Source organism: Odocoileus virginianus, chromosome 7 (genome assembly GCF_023699985.2).
Source record: "Odocoileus virginianus isolate 20LAN1187 ecotype Illinois chromosome 7, Ovbor_1.2, whole genome shotgun sequence".
NCBI classification, from domain to species: domain Eukaryota; kingdom Metazoa; phylum Chordata; class Mammalia; order Artiodactyla; family Cervidae; genus Odocoileus; species Odocoileus virginianus.
In genome coordinates this window covers 23,927,032-23,947,561 of record NC_069680.1, presented here as the reverse complement: position 1 = coordinate 23,947,561, position 20,530 = coordinate 23,927,032, and the positions used below count along the sequence as shown (strand labels likewise).

Here is a 20,530-nt window from a genome sequence, read left to right as displayed (position 1 = left end):
CTCAGCACCAAGAGCCTGAAGCCCAGCCAGAGGTCGAAGCTGAGGTTACAAGTTTCACAGCCTCGTGGCAGGGACTCATTTCTTCCCTGTGGGCGTGAGTTCCTGCAGGAAGCTCCCCCACTGCAGGAAGGTAGGAGGCTCAGCCATTCGTGTCAAGGTTCTGCTGATCTCCACCTCCTCCGAGTCCACCTACAAGGTGGCTTCCTGGCCTGAAGGACGGGTGTGGAGCCCCATCCCCTGCCCAAGAGAGCAATTCTGAGTCCTGGCCTGTCTTCACTCATCAACAGCTACAAAAACAGCAGCAAGTCAACCTGGCTGATGCCCAGTCCTGCATGCCTGATCCTGGATGCCCAGGCGTGAGTGGCTCTGTTCTAGGTGCCTGACCCTGTGGGCCTGGTCCTGTGCTGGGAGCTTTACATACGTAACCTCAGGCGCCCCTACAACAACCTCTGAGTCATATGCCATCATCCTCACTCGACAGAGATCAAAGCTAAGGCTCAGTACTTGCTTTGGCAGCACATACACTAAAATTGAAATGATACAGGGAGGATTAGCATGGCCCCTGTGCAAGAACGACACACAAACTTGTGAAGCGTTTGATATTTTTGAATGAAGAGACTAGAATGGAAACAAATACATAGCCAGTGGGAATTTGCTCTATGACTCAGGGTCCTCAAGAGCGTCCCAGGTGGCGCTAGTGGTAAAGAACCCACCTGCCAAAGCAGGAGACGTAAGAGACGTGGGTTCCATCCCTGGGTTGGGAAGATGTCCTGGAGGAGGGCGTGGCAACCCAATCCAGTATTCTTGCCTGGAGACTCCCCATGGACAGAGCAGCCTGCGGGACTACAGTGCATAGGGTCGTGCACAGAGGCAGACACCACTGAAGCAAGTGAGCACGCATGCACATACGCAGGGAGCTCAAACCGGGCTCTGCGACCACCTGGAGGGGTGGGATGGAGTGGGAGGTGGGAGGGAGGGTCAAGAGGGAGGGGACATACGTATACCTAAGGCTGATTCATGTTGATGTACGGCAGAAACCAGCGCAACATTGTAAAGCAACTATCCTTCAATTAAAAATAAATAAGTTTTTTAAAAAACCTAAGGCTCAGACAGGTGAGGTCACTTGCCCAAGGTCACGGAGTGGGAAGCGGAGCCAGGATGTGAACCCAGACTCTGAATCCTGAGCCACCTCCACGTCCACTTTCTAATGGACTCCCCAGCACACACCTGGAAGCCCCTAACTCCTCCTCAGTGACATGCATCACCAGGGACTTGAAGACCACGAGGGAGACTGAATTCCCTGAGAACAGGGGCCGGATCTGCCAAGAGTCATCCCAGCCGCCCGACGTCTAGCTGGGCCACCCCCAGTGGGCACTCAGACAGGCAGAGGAAGAGCCGGGAGGGGGTCCCAAAGGGCTATGACCACAGAGGCTTTGGGGAGCAGGAGCAGAGCTGGAACCCACAAGACCTTCGCCCCTGGGCCTCACGGAAACAAGGAGCAAAACAGACCAGAGAATAATGACCCCGGGTAAGTCCACAGCAAGGCAATCCACACGCGAACAAAAATTATAATGAGTTCGTGGACAGGACCAGCAAACGTGCAGAGTGGGGTTACAGATGGCACAATGCCTCCGCCATTCAAATCGCTGTTTGTAACAACACGGGCAGTGGCTGAAATATTTTGTAAATGTACGTGCTCAGTCACGTCCGACACTTTGTGACCCCATGGCCTGTGGCCCACCAGGCTCCTCTGTCCATGGGATTTCCCAGGAAAGAATATTGGAGTGGGTTGCCATTTCCTTTTCCAGGGGATCTTTTCAACCCAGGGATCAAACCTGCGTCTCTTGCATTTCCTGCATTGGCAGGCATATTCTTTACCACTAGGGCCACATGGGAAGGTATTTCATAAAGAAACGACTCAAATGAATAATGCAAATTACTGGGGGCTGTTAAACTCCTTAAGAAAGCCATTTCATCATCTGGAAAGTTTTATTCCTATTCTTGACAGTGAACAGGCTACTCACAAACCCAAACTCCTAGTCTAAAATTTATTTTCTAAAGAAACTACACTGGCCGGGCCCCTTCCCCTGCACACCCCCTGAAGATCCTATTTTGCTGTTGTTCAGTTGCTTAAGTCGCGTCCTACTCTTTGTGACCGCATGGACTGCAACACGCCAGGCTTCCCTGTCCTTCACCATCTCCCGAGAATTTGCTCAGATTCATAACCCTTGAGTTGGTGATACTATCCAACCATCTCACCCTTTGCCAGCCCCTTCTCCTTTTGCCTTCAATCTTTCCCAGCATCAGGATCTTTTCCAATGAGTTGTCTCTTTGTAACAGGTGGCCAAAGTATTGGAGCTTCAGCTTCAGCATCAGTCCTTCCAATGAATATTCAGGGATGATTTCCTTTAGGATTGATTGCTTTGATCTCCTTGCAGTCCAGGGCACAAATCTTCTCCAGCACCACAATTTGAAAGCACCAGCTTTTCAGCACTCAAGCCTTCTTTATGGTCCAACTCTCACATCCATACAAGACTACTGAAGAAATCATAGCTTTGACTAGACGGACCTCTGTCAGCAAAGTGATGTCTCTGCTTTTTAACATGCTGTCTAGGTTGGTCATAGCTTTTCTTCCAAGGAGCAAGCATCTTTTAATTTCATGGCTGCAGTCACCATCTACAGTGATCTTGGAGACCAACAATATAAAGCCTGTCACTGCTTCCACTTTTTCTCCTTCTATTTGCTGTGAAGTGTCTTATTTAATGCAAATTGAGGACAGGTGACATGGTCTGTGGTTCTGCAGTTTAGGACTCCCATCAAAGTGCAAGGAAAGGTTTCCGTCTTCGAAAACACTGGCAGAGGGCAGGCTCTGCCGGCTCAGAAGAAGGCCAGGCCCACAGAGGAAGCACAAAGGCCAACTCATTGTGATGAGGATGCCCTGAGGCTGACTGTCCCCGCCCCTGAGAACGCCCTGGGGTTCCCTCAGTTCTCTGGCCTGGAGACCAGGGTGCCTTCCCCCTCCATCCTTCACTCCGGTGGCACCTGATCACCAGGGCCACACCCATCCTGCATTCGCCTGTTCCCATCAGCTAAAAGCACCAAACAAATGACTCAACAGCTCTCTTAAGAACAGGGGCACCCCTCCCTCCTGGTCTGCAGCCTGCCCTTGGCCCAACCCCAGAGGCGGGGAGGTCAGGTCCCAACAGGGAAGGGCTCAGTGACTCACGACTGAAGCTCTGGCACATGGGCACCTACTGATGCCTCCCGACCCCACAGAACTCCCCCTCTTCCCTCCTATCCCCCCTCCCCCAATTTCTCCACATCTTGGCAACTGGCCCCACCAGCCATCCAGGCTCTGGACCAGAAGTTGAAGCTGTCCTGGACTCTTCCCACCATCATCGCCCTATGTGCTGAGTCACCTCCCTTTTCCTGCCGGAATCTGCCCTCTTTGTCCTGCTGGTCCAGGCCAGCAGGCTGTCTGAGGGGGCTCCGGCACATCCTGCTTTTCATCCCCTGCATCCATCTCCCCCAGACACCAGAATGCCCCACCTAGAGTCCTGATGAGGTCCTTTCCTTGCCAGAAGCCCTCTCCCACTTTCCACTATCTTACACCTAACAAAATGCAGGTGAAATTCCTGGGCTTCAAAAACTGGGGCTCCATCAGCCTGCTGTTCCCTCCCAGGGTTACCCTGTCACTGTCCTGACCCCACCAAGCCAGTCTGGGGGCTCCTGGGAGCTTCTTGCCTCTGTGTCTTTGCCCCTGAATCCCCGCCTACCTCTCTCAGATCCCCTCCTGTGCTAAGTGACTTTAGTCATGTCTGGCTGTTTGTGACCCTATGGACTGGAGCCCACCAGTCTCCTCTGCCCACAGGATTTCCCAGGCAAGAATACTGGAGTGGGTTGCCATGCCCTTCTCCAGGGGATCTTCCCAACCCAGGGATCGAACTCACATCTCTTGTGTCTTCTGTATTGGCAGGCAGGTTCTTTACTACTCACGCCACCTGGGAAGCCCTCCTAGCTGACCCCATAAACGAGGAAGTGCTCCCAACCCCCAGCAGGGGTAATGATGCCCGTCCTGCATTGCTGGGCTGGGCTGGGCCTGGCATCTGCATCTCCTGATGTTTCCTACTAACTCATCCTCTTCTCTGATAGAGTCTCGGCCACGGTGGTCTCTCCAGCCCCCAGCACAGCCAGGCCGGGAGCAAGGACAAAACACCAAGCAGCTCTCTCCCTCCTGCCCCTGGCCTCCCAAACACGCGGGCCACCGACAGCGGGACAACTGTCCTCTCTTCTTGGAATCCCAGAGTGCAACCAGCTTGAGGTGGGACTGGCAACATAAGCTGCAGGAATGCAAATAAAAGCAAAGTGAAAACGCAGGGCCCTGCATTCCAAAAGGGTGATGGCAGAGTGTTGAACCAAGCACGGGGCGCCGGGCAACTGCCCAAGTCACATGCCCCTGAAGCCAGCCCTGGTTCTGGCTTCCAAGGGGAAGCTTCCATAGGCGCTCCCCTTCCCCAGAAAAGCCTCCTGAGCTGCCAAAGGGCCATGCTGCTGGAGCAGAGATGAGGAGCAGTTAACCAGGCTTCCCTTGCCAGCTCCTGTCCACTCCAGCCTCCCATGAGCAGCAGTGACTCGTTTTAGAGACCTCATCCCCAGGGAGTCGGGTCCTTTCTGATGTCCAGTACCACTCCCAGCCTCAGTGGGAACTCCGGGACAGCTGCCAAGCCCAGCATGGAGGAGGGCAGCGCCCTGAGATGGGGTCCACAATGCATTCTCAGCCAGCTCCTGCAAGGCGCTTACATTCACTTGCCCTTGACTTCTGTCCTTATAAAACAGGGCAGGAATAGGACTATGAAGGCCCTTCCGGTTGTAAAAGTCCACTAATCCCTTTTCCCATTTAAGGAGTTAATCAATATTTCCTATGCAATAACAAAGAAACTGAATTCAAATTCTTGTCAAGTTTTTGTATTTTTGGAAGATGGAGGAAACGCTGATTTAATTTAAGCCCCTGCCTCCTTTTTTTTTGTTTAAAGAGGAGTTAACCCCCAAAAAGGCAAATAAACTCACCATACTGTTAGCAGAGAGAAATGGCCTATTGATCAAGGCATCTTTCCTGAGAGGCCCAGCTGGACGAGACCTCTGAATCCTTCTCAACACAGACCCCTAGGGAACCACTACTAATGGGTCAGGGCTGGCCGTCACTGATGCAGCCCTCACCAAGGTCGTCACTAACAACAGCTGGTCCCGGTAAGCACGAGGGACGCAGTCTCTGCCCGCACAGAGCCAGAGAACACAGAGGATGATGCTTCGGGGCTTGCGTGCAGCCAGACAGGCCTCCAGGCCCAGCTGTAGTGATTTGCTGTCACCAACTGTTGTCTTTTGAGTCCCTGTTCAGGGCTTTTGAGTCCTTGGCAGACCCCCCACTGACCTGATAGCAGATTTCATTTCGGAGAGCAGCTCATGTTGCCAAGTTAAGCCCCTGTCCAAGGACAAACACCAGAGTGACCCTGGCTGTCATGGGAGGGTGATAACAGCCCCAAAGATATGAGCGGCGTGTATCACATCCTGTCGGGCCAGATGGGCGGCAGCATCTTATCTCCCATTTCACATCGCCATCTGGAAGGTATTAGCAAAATAGCCCCTTCCTCGCAGGCCCCTTGATTTTATTCTTCTTGAATCCCCAAGCGCACACGATCACGTAATAGGACAAGAGCTAAGGCCAAGACTCAGCTCAGACTGAAAGTGCGATGTAAGCCAAAGGAAAAAAAGCAACTGGAAATTGCTGGCTTGGAGAGCTGTGCTCTGTCCATAGAAGCACCAGACAATCGGTCCAACAGAGGCCTGGGGTTTGCTACAAGCAGTCGCCGAGCTGGGAGACCCAGGACGTCCTCACAGCCACTGAGAAGCAGCCAAGCCAAAATCAGGAGGTGCCCAGAGAGGCTTGCAAATTGACCGGAAACTCCAAAGCAGGCACATCAAGAGATCTCCAGTCGCCAGCAGCAGCCCACATGAGCATGTAAACAGCCCCTAAACACCACTGACCCTCAGATGTCCAGCCGGCTGTAGGCTGGCTTCGCACATGTTAACCCTGAGCTGGCTTGTCAATTGCGACCCAGCACATTCATACCCTTTTCACAGAGCGAGTCTGTGCTCAGAGGGGAGAAATTACTATTAAACTTGGCTGAAGCAAAACTTAATCAGAAAGGAAAACATTAACTATAGGAAAAGTCGTAAATACCATCCCAAGACCACAAGAGGCTTTGATCTGGTTTGGACCATCCAGCCCATTAATTCCCACCATTGTCTTTCCCAGTCCTTTGCATCCTCTCTCCAGGTGCAAGACTCCTTGCATGGTTACAGAGAATGCAGAGATGCAGATTCAGAGGACCAACCAGAAGCTGATATCAGATATCCAAGATTTAACTACTTATTCAGAAAGTCAAAACCTATCTGTGACATAAAGCAGCTCCAGAACCATGAAAAACGAGACCAAGAACAAGATTCTGTGCTACTTTGAACCATATGAAATTGCCAATATTTTGACAGTTGCCAGCATGGTAATTCATGTGCTTCAACTTAATAGCACCCAGCTCGACACTGGAAACTCAAAGGTTCTGAACAAATATATAGATGCATCCAAGTGACTCAGCCTGCTGGGTACTGATTACATAAATTTGTCTCAAGAGCATATAAATACCTTCAACATGTGCCTCTGAAATGGTGTAAAGGAATCCCGTTATTCAGAAGAGACTTGAAAGTGAAGTTGCTCAGTCTTGCCCGACTCTTTGCCATCCCGTGGACTGTAGCCCACCAGGCTCCTCCATCCATGGGATTCTCCAGGCAGGAATACTGGAGTGGGTTGCCATTTCCTTCTCCAGGGCATCTTCCCGACCCAGGGATTGAACCCAGGGATCCTGCATTGCAGGCAGACGCTTTAAGCTCTGAGCTACCAGGGACGCTTAGGTGATTCCTTTTCTAAATTAAAAAAACAATAGTCCCAATTTATCATTCAGTTTTAACAAGGTACTTGCCTAAACAAAGGTTCAGCTGACCTTTCTGAAGTAGTTAAACCCACTCAGGCACATCTACAGCAGAAAGACAAAAAAAAAAAAATTACAGTACAAACAGAGGAAACCAAAATAAACTGCACTATTTGGAGCGAGAGGAACAACAGAAGCTGCGAGTCACTACGAATTCCCTGTGCTTTCAACTTTGGAAAATTCTGAAGCTCTGTTTCGGAATCGGGAAACTCTGGAGAGGCTGTCACACAGAGCATGACTCACCCCCGTCCCGGGCTCTCCCGTCTTAAGTCAGAGATCAATCAGAAACTTCAGACATCAGCTGCTGGGTCAGGAGTTCCCCACCCTGAGGAGTTGTGAACAGCCTGACAGGTGAAGAGAAAGCATCTGGACACGACTACCTTACCCAGCAGTTCTCCAACTGCAGACCCCAGACCAGCAGAAGCAGGAGCATCTGGGAACGTGTAAAAAATGCAAAGTTTGTCGGGGCAGGGGGGCCCTCTCCAGACCTCCTGAATCAGACACTCAAGGAATGGGGCAGAAACCTGGGCTGGAACCAGGTTCGAGGCATGCAAACCTTTGGACCCCGTGGACATGACTCAGGTGAATAGTTTCCCAGCTGTATCCAGGCAGTCCTCAAGATCTAAAGAGACCCCACGGCTTGGAGTCCTGACAATGGAAAAAGCACCAGAGTTCCCAGATGTAACCAGGGTGCCCTGATTTACTGTTTAACAAATGGTAGTACAGCTGCATGGTTTCAATTGAAAAGCAATTCTGCTGCTTTATTAAAAAAAATAGAAAATATTGAACAGATGGGAGTACAAGTGGCCACAGGCAATCTAGTCATTTGTAGAATGCTCCAGAGGATCTGGGCTTGGCTTTCTATGCCACCCCGGGATGCGGGAAGCCAAACAGAAGCCCAACCACTGATAGCGGGTTCAGAGGCTATTCCCCGAGGAGGGGCAAGTCTGATGTCCTCCTGTGGCTTTAATTAAGGGGCGGGAAGGGTGAGCATTGAAATCATGTCCATTGTATTTGAGAACTGCTGCAAGGACCAGGGTGTCCACTCTGTTCTTATTCAGAAAGAAGAGTTCTTAAAGGGAAAGATCCAGCGCCAAAGAAATAGTAGTGGCAGAAAGGAGGGAGAAAGCTCTGCTTTCTCTCCAGGGGCTTAAAGAAAATGCTTTAGCCCCACTTTCCTTGTTTTAGTGAATTTTTTAAACATGTTTTTATTTAAATTTAATTTTTTAACTTAAGGTCCCAACCCTGCTTGGGCGGGGTGGCAAAACTCCAAGGAGGATGTTCCAGACTGCCCTCTGCTGTTTTCTCCCCTCCCTGCCTCTCCTCACCTCTCCTGCCTCTCCTGTCCCTGCTCTGAACGGGAACTTGGGTGATGCTATGGTCTGAATGTTTGTGTCCCTGGATTCCTATGTGGACATCCCAGCGCCCAAGGTGACGGCATGAGGAGGTGAGGCCTTCAGTAGGTGACTGGGCCATGAGGGTGGTGCCCTCATGAAAGGGATTAGAGACTATATAAAAGGGACCCTGCAGAGTTCCCCAGGCCCCTCCATCCTGTAAGGGCACAGTGAGACATTGCAACCAGGAACAGGGCCCTCACTCGAACCGAGCTGGCACCCTGACCGTGGACTTCCAGCCTCCAGAACTGTGAGCAATACTTTTTGCTGTTTTGTTTGTTTGGCTGCATCTCGTGGCATACGCAGGGCCTTCCCCAACGAGGGACTGAACCCATGCCCCCTGCACTGAAAGCTCAGAGTCTTAACCACTGGACCACCAGGGAAGTCCAATAATTTCTGCTGTTTGTAAGTCACCTAGTCTGGGATGTTTCGTTATGGCAGCAGGAAGAAATGAAAACAGATGGGGTGAGGAGGCAGGGCCATTTCTGAGGTTTAAAAAGCCACCACCACACACCCAGAATGCCCTTCTTAATTACTCCCACAGAGCAGCGAAGTTAAGTACAGTTGATTCTCTTTATTTGCAGTAATTACATTCTATAAAGTCATGTAGACACTGAGTTAGCAAACACTGAACCGCTGTTCCTAGGAGAAATATAGGGGATAGGCTCTTGTGAACCACTGGTCACAGTACTTTTGTCAACCGATCAAAATATAACCTTGTTTTATGTGAGTTTCTGTTTTAAAACATTGTATTTACTATATAGTTAATATATATTCCTTAATATAACTTTATATATATTCCTTGGGGTTTCCCCAATGCCTCAGTGGTAAAAAAAAAAAAAATCTGCCAGCAATGCAGGAGATGCAGGTTTGAGCCTTGGGTGAGGAAGATCCCCTGGAGAAGGGCAAGGCAACCCACTCCACTATTCTTGCCTGGAGAATCCCATGGACAGAGGAGCCTGGCAGGCTATAGTCCATAGAGTCACAAAGAGATGGACATGACTGAAGCAACTTAGCAGGCATGCACACAATATATATTCCTTAATGTTGAATTCATAGAAAACAGCACTAGAACGCACACCCAAATGAAGTTTATCTAACACAAGCATTTTCTACATCAGGCTCATCATAGCCTTCTTGTGCTTTGAAACAGCAATACCACCAATAAAATGCACAAAATCCGGAAAAGCATGGCCCTAAATATGGACTACCCCTTTCCCACCAATTTCCCGTAAAAATAGGACAATACGACTCTGGACAAAAGTCCAATCACACTGGCAAGGCACCAAAATCGCTAGTCGACACAGAGATCTACCAAATTCTTCCACGGGAAAATAAAGCCAGAGGGCTGGCCAGGTTCTCAGTATGGATGTAATCAGTCTTTAGTACTTAGTCATCGGTTCCTTCCTGCATTCTGTGTTCACGCTTGGTCACGGTCACAGGTGACACAGCTTCTTTACAGTCTTCCTTGGACTTGAGAGAGGCCAGTGATGGAGGCAGGACTCCACAGCATAGGGGAAGGAAGGAAGCCAATTCGAGGCAGCCAGTGGGGAAGTTCAGAACCGGGCTCGGTAGCCAAGTTGGACCTGCTCCAAAGCCCAGCTCTGCCACTCACTAGCTACATGTCCTTGAACATGTTGGTGTCTCTGAGCCTCGGTCTGCTCATCTGTAACAGAGCAGTCAGAACCCCCTCCGTCCTGGGGGTGTTGTGAGCATTTACAGTGAGCAGTCTGCACTGCCCCTAGACCACAGAAAGTGCCCTCAGCGGGAGCTTGAAGAACAGACATCACTGGACTATGGTGGGGCCTGGACAAGCCATTTAAAATACACAGTCTCGGGGCAGGGAGGGGACTTTAGGGACACCAGTAACACCCCCAGTGGACTTTAGTTCTCCGGAGAGCCGCCCAGCCAAGTCCTTCCGTAGCCTCTTCTCCCACAGCCCCGGGTCTCCCTGGAGCTCTGAATAAGGGTGATCTCAGCCCCCTCCAGGCCCCACTAAGGGTGAGCCCCTCCCACTGCAGCTGGAGGTCCCTCGGCCTCGCTAAAGTGATGTGGGAGGACTTTCCTGGTCCGGTGGTTAAGAGAGCGCCTGCCAACGCAGGAGACGCGAGTTTGATCCCTGGTCGGAGAAGACGACAAAGCCCATGCTCCAGAACTTCTGAGCCTGGGCTCTCAAGTCCAAGAGCCGCAGCTCCCTAGAGCCTGGCACCCTAGAGCCTGTGCCCTGAAACAAGAGAAGCCGCAGCAGCCAGAAGCCCGTTCACCACAACTAGAGAGTGGCCCTCGCTTACCAAAACCAGAGAAAACCCATATGCAGCAATGAAGACCCAGTGCAGCCAAAAATAAATATACATAAATAAACTTTTAAAAATAAAATAAAAACGGTGGGGGCCAGGGAGCACCATGGGGGAGGGGAGGAAGCCAAGCAGGAGGACAGTGAGGCCTGACTTCACCCTAGAAGCTTCTGCATACTCCTTAGGTGCCGAGGGTCTTGTTCCCCAGCTAGATTTCTCTTTAACAAGTTAAACTCACACATAAGAACTATGGTTGGCTCCCACCAGTAACAGAAACACTCAGAATTCGATGTCAACGTGCAGCCAGCCGCCTTAGAGCATCTGTTTCTGGCCTAGAGCTTCCTGCTGGGTCAACCCCATCCTGACATTTCTCCTCCACGAGGCAAACCTCCTCCCAGTTTGTGAAGAGGTTGCTCGACACTGTTGCAGCGGGACAGCAGGAGTGGACGGCCTGCCCCCCCTAGACAGGCCGGCGCGAGGTGGCCAGCACACACTGACCCCCAAGCAGATGGGGGAGGCCCTCCCCACCACTCCCCTCTAACCCGGTTCAGGCTCAGCAACATCACCCAAGGGCCGGCCAGGCCCGCGCTGGGTGCTGTGGTTCCGGAGGTCGCAGCTGATCCATTCACAGAGAGGGCCTCTGAGACAGATCATTCACAGGTATCTGAGAAGGGTAGTGACACCCGGGGCAAGGGTGGCCGAAAGAGTTCAGAGGGACGCTCGGGTCTCAGCCTGGGGAAAAGGGGCTCCGAGCCTGTTCCGTTCACTATGGCTCCCCAGTGCCATGCACTAGGCAGCCAAAAGCAGCGGTTTTACTGATAAGATATAATTAAAATGTGTGTAGGGGCAATTCTCTAGCAGTCCAGTTGTTGGGGGATGGGGGGCAGGGCTTCCCAGGTGGTACTAGTGGTAAAGAACCCGCCTGCAAACACAGGAGAATTAACAGAGGCTGGTTCAATCCCTAGGTCGGGAAGATCCCCTGCAGGAACCCTCTCCAGTATTCTTGCCTGGAAAAACCTATTGACAGAGAAACTTGGGCTATGGTCCATAGGGTTGCAAACAGTCTGAGAGCGCTGAAGCAACTTAACACACACACACACACACACACACACACACACACAAACCGTCTGAGAGTGCTGAAGCAACTTCACACACACACACACACCCCAGCTGTTAGGACTCCAGGCTTGCACTGCTCAGGGCCAGAGAAACTTGGTGGGCTATGGTCTGTAGGGTTGCAAACAGTCGGAGAGCTCTGAAGCAACTTAACACACACACCCACACCGACACCCACACCCACACCCACACCCACACCCCACTACCCCCCCACCCCCCCACCCCAGTTGTTAGGATTCCGGGCTTGCACTGCTCAGGGCCCAGGTTTGATCCCTGGTCAGGAAACTAAGATCCCACAATCGCACACTGAGGTTAAAAAAAAAAAAAAAACAGTCAAGGCTCTTTGAAAAAGTAGAGACATTACTGTGCCGATAAAGGCTCACATAGTGAAAGTTGTGGTATTTCCAGTAATCATGTATGGATGAGAAAGGTGGGCAATAAAAAAGGCTGAGCCCCGAAGAATGGATGCCTTTGAACTGTGGTATTGGAGAAGACTCTTGAGAATCCCTTGGACTGCAAGGAGATCAAGCCAGTCAATCCTAAAGGAAATCATAGCCTGAATATTCATTGGAAGGACAGATGTTGAAGCTGAAACTCCAATAATTTGGTCACCTGATGCGAAGGACTGACTCATTTGAAAAGACCCTGATGCCGGGAACGATTGGAGGCAGGAGGAGAAGGGGATGACAGAGCATGAGATGGTTGGATGGCATCACCAACTCAATGGACAAGAGTTTGAGCAAGCTCCGGGAGTTGGTGATGGACAGGGAGGCCTGGGTGTGCTGCAGTTCATGGGGTTGCAAAGAGTCGGACACACGACTGAGGGACTGAAAAACAGCGAACAACATGTATATATACATTCAGGTTCAGCTTCCGGGAGACCTCTGGGACGGCAGTGGCTCCGCCCCCCTTCCGGGGTAATTTGCATAGATCGTTGATTTCCAACAGCGATCTGCATTATAATTGGTGAAGCAACGAACACTTCTCAGTTTCAGGGAATGACTCCCTCAGATTAAGCTATTATTGCACTAATACTGTTTTTAAAAGGGAAAGAGTTGCTGAATTGGTTTTTAATGGAATTCACCCTCAGCGAAAAGTTTTTAATTCTGTCTACTATAAATAGTTCTGGAGTCAACCTGTAACTTGTGCTCGCTTCGGCAGCACATATACTAAAATTGGAACGATACAGAGAAGATTAGCATGGCCCCTGCGCAAGGATGACACGCAAATTCGTGAAGCGTTCCATATTTTGCTTCCCCCTCCCCCATATCTACCCCGATTTTCACATCCCTAATCTATTCACATCTATACCGGTGCTGTAACTCGCTCATAAGCAAGGTAACTTAACCCATCGAGGGCCCCAGGATTCAGTCTGCAATTTCTCCTCCAAAAGCTGTCGAACTCGCCCGTTTGGAAGGTTTTTTCCAGAAAGACCTGGGGTTGATTGTAGGGACGGGTACACCAGGAAGCAGGCACACCTGGGCAAAGGTCTGGGGGCCGGGCTGTCTAGGGACGCGGGGTGAGGAGAACCCACAGTCAACGAGGGTCCAGGATGGAGTCCACTAGGGTCTGGAGGCAATCTGTGGGCTTGCCCTGATCCCCAGTGGGTCCTTTCAGTTCAGTCCCTCAGTCGTGACCAAGACTCTTTGCCACCCCATGGACTGCAGTACCCAGCCTTCCCTGTCCTTCACCAACTCCCGGGGCTTGCTCAAACTCTTGTCCATTGAGTCGGTGATGCTATCCAACCATCTCATGCTCTGTTGTCCCCTTCTCCTCCTGCCTTCAATCTTTCCCAGCGTCAGGGTCCTTTCAAATGAGTCAGCTCTTCACATCAGGTGGCTGAAGTATTGAAGTTTCAGCTTCAACATCAGCTTCCAATGAACACTCAGGACTGATCTCCTTCAGGATGGACTGGTTGGATCTCCTTGCAGTCCAAGGCACTCTCAAGAGTCTTCTCCAACACAACAGTTCAAAAGCATCAATTCTTCTGTGCTCAGCTTTCTTCACCGTCCAACTCTCACATCCATACATGGCTACTGGAAAAACCATAGCTTTGACTAGAAGGACCTTTGTGGGCAAAACAATGTCCCTGCTTTTTAACATGCTATCTAAGTTGGTCATTTTTCTTTCAAGGAGCAAGAGTCTTTGAATTTCACGGCTACAGTCACCATCTGCAGTGATTTTGGAGGCCAAAAAAATAAACTCTGTCACTGTTTCCACTGTTTCCCTATCTATTTGCCATGAAGTGATGGGACCAGATGCCATGATCTTAGTTTTCTGAATGTTGAGTTTTAAGCCAACTTTTTCACTCTCCTCTTTCACTTTCATTAAGAGGCTCTTTAGTTCCTCTTCACTTTCTGCCATAAGGGTGGTGTCATCTGCGTATCTGAGGTTATTGATATTTCTCCTGGCAATCTTGATTCCAGCTTGTGCTTCATCTAGTCCAGAGTTTCACATGATGTACTCTGCATGTAAGTTAAATAAGCAGGGTGACAATATAGAGCCTTAATGTACTCCTTTCCCAATTTGGAACCTATCCGTTGTTCCATGTCCAGTTCTAACTGTTGCTTCTTGACCTGCATACAGATTTCTCAGGAGGCAAGTAAGGTGGTCTGATATTTCCAATTCTTTAAGAATTTTCCAGTTTGCTGTGATCCACACAGTTAAAGGCTTTAGCATAGTCAATAAAGCAGAAGCAGTATATACATACATATATATAAATACATAGAACACACACATATATGTTATATATTATATAATTATACATTTTATAATATATATATACTACACATATATATCAATATATATATCAATATAAAGCGGATGTATGTATATATATATACACACACATACATATACATCATAGAGACATACATATATATACACCTGTGTGTAGAGAGAGAGAGATTACGTGTATTTGTGTATGTACGTAAAGGCATCTGAGCAAAGTCTCAAGGCTGGCTGTGAACAAGCCTGGTTTCAATAACTGTCAAGTCCGCAGGCAGAAGCAGGATGAACACACTGCACACGGAGAACAGTGAGGGGTGGGTTGCGGGGCACGCAGGGCCGGGGGTTGGGCGGGCGGCAGGCTGGAAGATGAGAAGTCCCCAGCCAGGCCCATCTGCTGAGCGAAGGCACAGGATCCGGTCCCTTTCCTGTGGGCTGCTGGCTCCTGTATTCTCTGCCCACCTCCCAGAGATAAAGAACAGAAGCATCTACCCCAGCTGATGTCCTGGGAGGCCAGAGGCAGCTAAGTCATTCCTGGGAAAGTATAAATAGCATGATGTCACTCCCGGAGGACTTCTATTTAAATAAGAGCACAAGGGGACAAATATCTAAAATGGCCTTTGTGTGTGTGGGGTGGGGGGGGGGGGGGGGGGTATGGGGAAACCTCCTTCCTGGGGTCCCCTCAGGTCATCCCTAAGGCCCCAGGAGAGCTTCCCAAAGTGGCTCAGACGGTAAAGCCTCCGCCTGCAAGGCAGGAGACCGGGGTTCGATCCCTGCGTTGGGAAGATCCCTGGAGAACGGAATGGCTACCCACTCCAGTGTTCTTGTGTTCTCTAGAGAATTGCACAGACGGAGGAGCCTAGCGGGCAACAGTCCAGGGGGTCGCAAAGGGTCGGATATCACTGCGCGACTTGGCCCAGCCCCACGCAGGGGAGTGTGCACCGGGGCTGGGGGGTGTGGGAGCGGGGTGGCGGGGATTGGAACTACAGACAGAAGAGGGGAGGGGAGGACAGGGAGGCAGCCTCAGAGACGGCCCCGGGGTCCCGCCATCAGCCGCGGGCCCCACCCCCACCCTACCTCAGGGCTGTCAGATCCGTGGAGACCTGGCTGCTGACATCACTATGGGAGGACAAGGCGGCTAAGATTGGGTTTTCCAGGTCTTCAAGGGCAGCTGGCTGGATGACATAATCTGGTACAAGTGAACTGGGGAGAGGAGAAAACCAAGGCTCGGAGAAAACCAAGGCTCAGAAACGTTCCTGAACATCTTCAATGTGTCTCAACTGCACGTTTTCTCTGGGTCTCACGCAGGGCTTCAGTTTCCCTTCCTACAGAGGAAGGAGCTGGGCTATTCCAAGCATGGCCCATGGCGGTGCTGATCCAGGAGGGGTTGGTTACTGCTCCTCGAAGACACAGCACACACACACCCGGGGTAAGAGGCCTTTATTTTTTATTTCTATTTTTTCCGAGAGGCCTTTAAAGGAACACGCTATTCATTCTGTCTGTTGACTCCAATAATGGAAGTCGGGGCTTGTCTTTATAGGTTTAATGGGCGGTTCTCAACCAGGGGTGACTTTTGCCAACCAGGGGACATTTGGCAACATCCAAAGACAATTCTAGTCATCACTACCAGAGGGCCAGGTGCAGCTGGCATCCAGGAATGCTGCTGAATAGCTTACAATGCACAGGGCAGACCCACAAGAAAGAATTATCTGGCCCCAGATGTCAGCATGCCAGGGTTGAGAAACCCTGGCCTTGAGCTCTGTTTTGCTTTCTAGTAATTCATTTAAATATATTTTCAAAAGTTTAGACCTTAAAGTGAGTTAGAAATTTAAAACTACACTGGCCCTTTGTCCACTGAGAAGGTTGGCATTAAACAACCTCCAAGAGCAGGCTGGCTTTGAAAGTTCAGAGGGACACTGGACACTGTCGCTGGTCACACACATCCTTCTAGTTTTCTGGGAACCCCCTTCCATGACCAGTTATGTCTTAGCTTACCAGGGAGGGTCATTAGTTCTTTCTGATGAACTTGGCTCTGTAGCAGTCAATAACAAGACCATTCCTTCGGTCCTTGAGCAGACACTGACTGAATAACAACTATGTTATTACAACCGCCCTGTAAGGTGGTCCCTGCCCTCATGGAGCTTACAGTCTCAGGCAACAGCCAAACTTTAAAAAAAAAAATTTTTTTTAAATGCTTATCACTGTTTCGGAGAAGGCAATGGCACCCCACTCCAGTACGCTTGCCTGGAAAATCCCATGGACGGAGGAGCCTGGTGGGCTGCAGTTCATGGGGTCGCTGCGAGTCGGACACGACTGAGCGACTTCACTTTCACTTTTCGCTTCCCTGCATTGGAGAAGGAAATGGCAACCCACTCCAATGTTCCTGCCTGGAGAATCCCAGGGACGGGGGAGCCTGGTGGGCTGCCGTCTATGGGGTCGCACAGAGTCGGACACGACTGAAGCGACTTAGCAGCAGCAGCATAATTCACTGTTCACAACAGCCAAGACATGGAAGCAACCTAAATGTCCATCAACAGAGGAATGGATAAAGAAGATGTGATACATATATACGGGGAATATTACTCAGCCATTAAAAAGAATGAAATAATGCCATTTGCAGCAACATGATGAACCTAGAGAGTTTCACAGAATTAAGTCAGACAGAGAAGGAGAAATATCACATGACATTGCCTATCTGCGGAATCTAAAAAGAAATTATACAAATGGGCTTACTTACAAAACAGAAAGAGACTCACAGACTTAGAACAGACTTAGAAAAGAAACTTATGGTAAACAGGGGGAAGGGATAGTTAGGGACTGTGGGAGGTCATGTACACAATGCTATATTTAAAATGGATGACCAGTAAAGACCTATTGTATAGCATAGGGAGCTCTGCTCAATGTTATGTGCTAGCCTGGATGGGACAGAGGTTTGGGGGAGAAGAGATACATGTGTATGTATGGCTGAGTCCCTCTGCTGTTCACCTTAAACTACCACAACATCGTTAATCGGCTATACCCCAATACAAGATGTTTTTGGTGTTAAAAATAATAATAATAATTTTAAAAACAAAATAAAAATACTTATTTATCCAGTAAAACTGTTGTAACTGCTAAGACGGAAAAATACAAATGGCTAAGAAAACATAAACTAGGAAGTCCCAGCCCAGAGTGGGGATCAGGGAAAATGTCTTTGTAACGTTACAAGCTGAGGCCAGCCATCAGCTCACTGACAGCTAATGTTTACTGACACGTGCTATGTGCCAGGAACTAAGATCTAAGTGTTCACAGCCATCACCATAGTCAATGCTCACAACCACCCTGTGAGCTGGGTATTATCATTATTCCCATTTTACAGATGAGGAAACTAACGCACAGAGAAATTTGCCCAAGGTTGCACAGCTGGTAAAAGGCAGAACCAGGATACAAAGCCAAGCCAGACGCCAGGAGCCATGCCCCTAACCGCCCCACTGGGTTATGTCCAAAGGCGGAAGAGTAAGGGAAGGAACCCCGGCAGCAGAGGGAGCCGCAGATCTGAAAGCCCGGTCCAGGAAGGAGCGGGGTGTTCTGGAGCGGTGGGGAATGGCCACTGCAGCTGGAGCACAAATCAAGACCTCCAGGAAGCGGACAGGAGGGCCAGAGCCAGACCACAAGGCCAGGGCAAGGGGCTGGGACTCAATCTTAAGCTGAAGAATTAGCCCAAAGCCTCAAATGCTCAGCCCCAAAGTGCTTCCCTTGGCATCGAGACGAAAGAGAGGCAGGGAGGCCCAGGGTGAGCGTTCTGAAACTATGTTCTAAATATGACCGGACTGGCACACACTTGTGCCCACACCTTTCTATTTACTCCCATGGATCTCGTGACACTTCCTTCTTCCTTCACGGTTCCCACACACCATCCCAAGCCCTCTGACCCTGGAGCCCTGTGATGACCACACTCGAGGAGTCAGAGGGAGATGGACAGAGAGGGAAGTGAAGGAAGGGGCGGGCCTGGAGAAGGAGGCCCACAGGGGCTCAGGATGTCTCTGCTGGACCACGGTTCAGAGACTCCTTAACCACAGGCAATATCGGCCTTCCAAAGTCATAAAACCTGAGTGGAAAAACACGGCTCAGGAGTTCTGGCAACACACCCCAAAAGCCATAAAAGACTCTGTTTCTTTGGACACAACCATTCTACTTTCAAGAATTTATTCTAAGGAGATGATTAAGGCTGTGAGCAAAGATGCCAATCACAGCTGTGACCACAATAGGGAAAAAAAAAAAAGAAATAACAAGAATGTCCACACTAGGGGACAGTTAGTCAAGTTGAAGCACAGTCACAGAATGGACTCATTTGCAGCCATGTGAAAAAAAAGAAGGTTAAAAAATTGAAAATTAATTTAAAAAATTTTTTAAAGAAGGTAGATCTCCATGTATTCAAAAATAAAGACACCCATTATCAACTAAAAATAGGTTAGAAAACTACTGGCAGCATGATCCGGACTTTATGCGCATGTGTGTATGAATATATATGCATCTGTGTGTATGTGTACACACATATATGTAGGTACAAACACCCACACAGGAAGTGACTGGCAGTGAACCAACCAAGCAATGTCGACAGATACATCAAGGGGTTAACGGTAATTCTATTCCAGCAGTCAAGTTAGCAGTGTTTCTTTTCTTTTTTGTTGAGTTTATTTCTGTTTTCTAGTTCTATTCGGAACACATGCAGCTTTTATAAGCAAAAGAAATAAGAAAGCATCCTTGAGGAAAATTTCGAGTGTCAGGGAGCAACTTCAATTCATAGCTCAGTGAAAAAATCTCAGAGACGGGACAAGCAGAGCAACGCTTGTAAACTCACACCTACAGTGATTTCTCTACTCACACCTCCCCTCCCGGGGAGGACCCAGGCTTAGCCAGCCTCATCCCGGGACAGAAACCCAGCCACGCCCCTCTCAACAGACACCACTGGGGAAAATTAAGGTCCCGGTGGAGAATCTGTCCGATAACAGTATCTCCCCGCACAGTCTATGAGATGGCATTTTAACTTTTGGGGATGGAATTAATTTTCAAAGCATGCTGGACAATTGCTCAATGTTGGTTTTTTTTTTTTTGAACAGAAAATCCTCACTATAATTAAACACTTTGTCAATGACACGTGATCAGCATCTTGAGCGACTATGATGTAAGTGGGGAGGTATGCCGTGGCCCTAAAACACAATTGTATACGGAGTCAGGAGGGCTGGATTCTAGACCAGCCCCACCTTGGGATCTCAGCCAGGTGACTCCCCTGAGCTTAACTTTTCCATGTGTAAAAGAGAAGGCCCTGAACGGCACCACGGCCAAGGACCCTGCAAACTCAGGCTGGTCTCTCCCTCACAGGCTGAGCCAGCCGTCTGCCTCCACCACCTCACCTGACTATCTTTTTACTTTGTGCCTTCCAATTCTCTGCTCCTAATGTACTGCAGATGAAAGGGCACTAGAATAGTGTGCAAATCAAGAGTTAACAGGCTTGGATGAAGGCTTATGGGCCTCCCACGTTGTTGCGCACTCGCTCAGTCATGTCCGACTCTTTGTGACCCCCTGGGCCTCAGCACACCAGGCTCCCCTGTCCTTCAGTATCTCCCAGAGTTTGCTCAAATTCATGCGCATTGAGTCAGTGATGCCATCCAACCATCATCCTCTGTCACCCGCTGCTCCCCCTCAATCTTTCCGAGCATCAGGGTCTTTTCCAATGAGTCGGCTCTTCGCATCAGGTGGCCAAAATATTGGAGCTTCAGCTTTAGCATCAGTCTTTCCGATGAATATTCAGGGTTTATTTAAATATACATACGTGTGTATATACATAGTCAACTGAACCACGTGAGATTGTTAAAAGCAAAAACCCATCAAATTCACACTGCACCATCAGCCCCAGGATCTTCCGGTCTTACTTCGCAGGGATCGGTCATGCCCCAGATGGCTTAAGGACAGGGGAGGG

General features: G+C 49.6%; 1 protein-coding gene and 2 non-coding genes across 15 annotated transcripts in view; 2 read left to right on the top strand and 1 right to left on the bottom strand.

The window, feature by feature from the left end:
• Window positions 1-20,530, bottom strand: part of TACC2 (transforming acidic coiled-coil containing protein 2) — a 227,728-nt gene that overhangs the window by 100,589 nt on the left and 106,609 nt on the right. For 12 of the 13 annotated variants that reach the window (XM_070470314.1, XM_070470321.1, XM_070470316.1 and 9 more), the window contains one exon: window positions 15,649-15,774. The exons of the other annotated variant lie outside the window; for it this stretch is intronic. In XM_070470314.1, the coding sequence (XP_070326415.1) occupies window positions 15,649-15,774 (126 nt within the window). The remainder of the gene's footprint in view (window positions 1-15,648; window positions 15,775-20,530) is intronic. 13 annotated transcript variants of the gene reach the window in all.
• LOC139036167 (U6 spliceosomal RNA) lies at window positions 501-607 on the top strand. Its single transcript, XR_011488899.1, has one exon. It is a non-coding gene; the product is annotated as a U6 spliceosomal RNA (small nuclear RNA).
• Window positions 12,990-13,096, top strand: LOC139036147 (U6 spliceosomal RNA). The gene has a single exon (XR_011488879.1). It is a non-coding gene; the product is annotated as a U6 spliceosomal RNA (small nuclear RNA).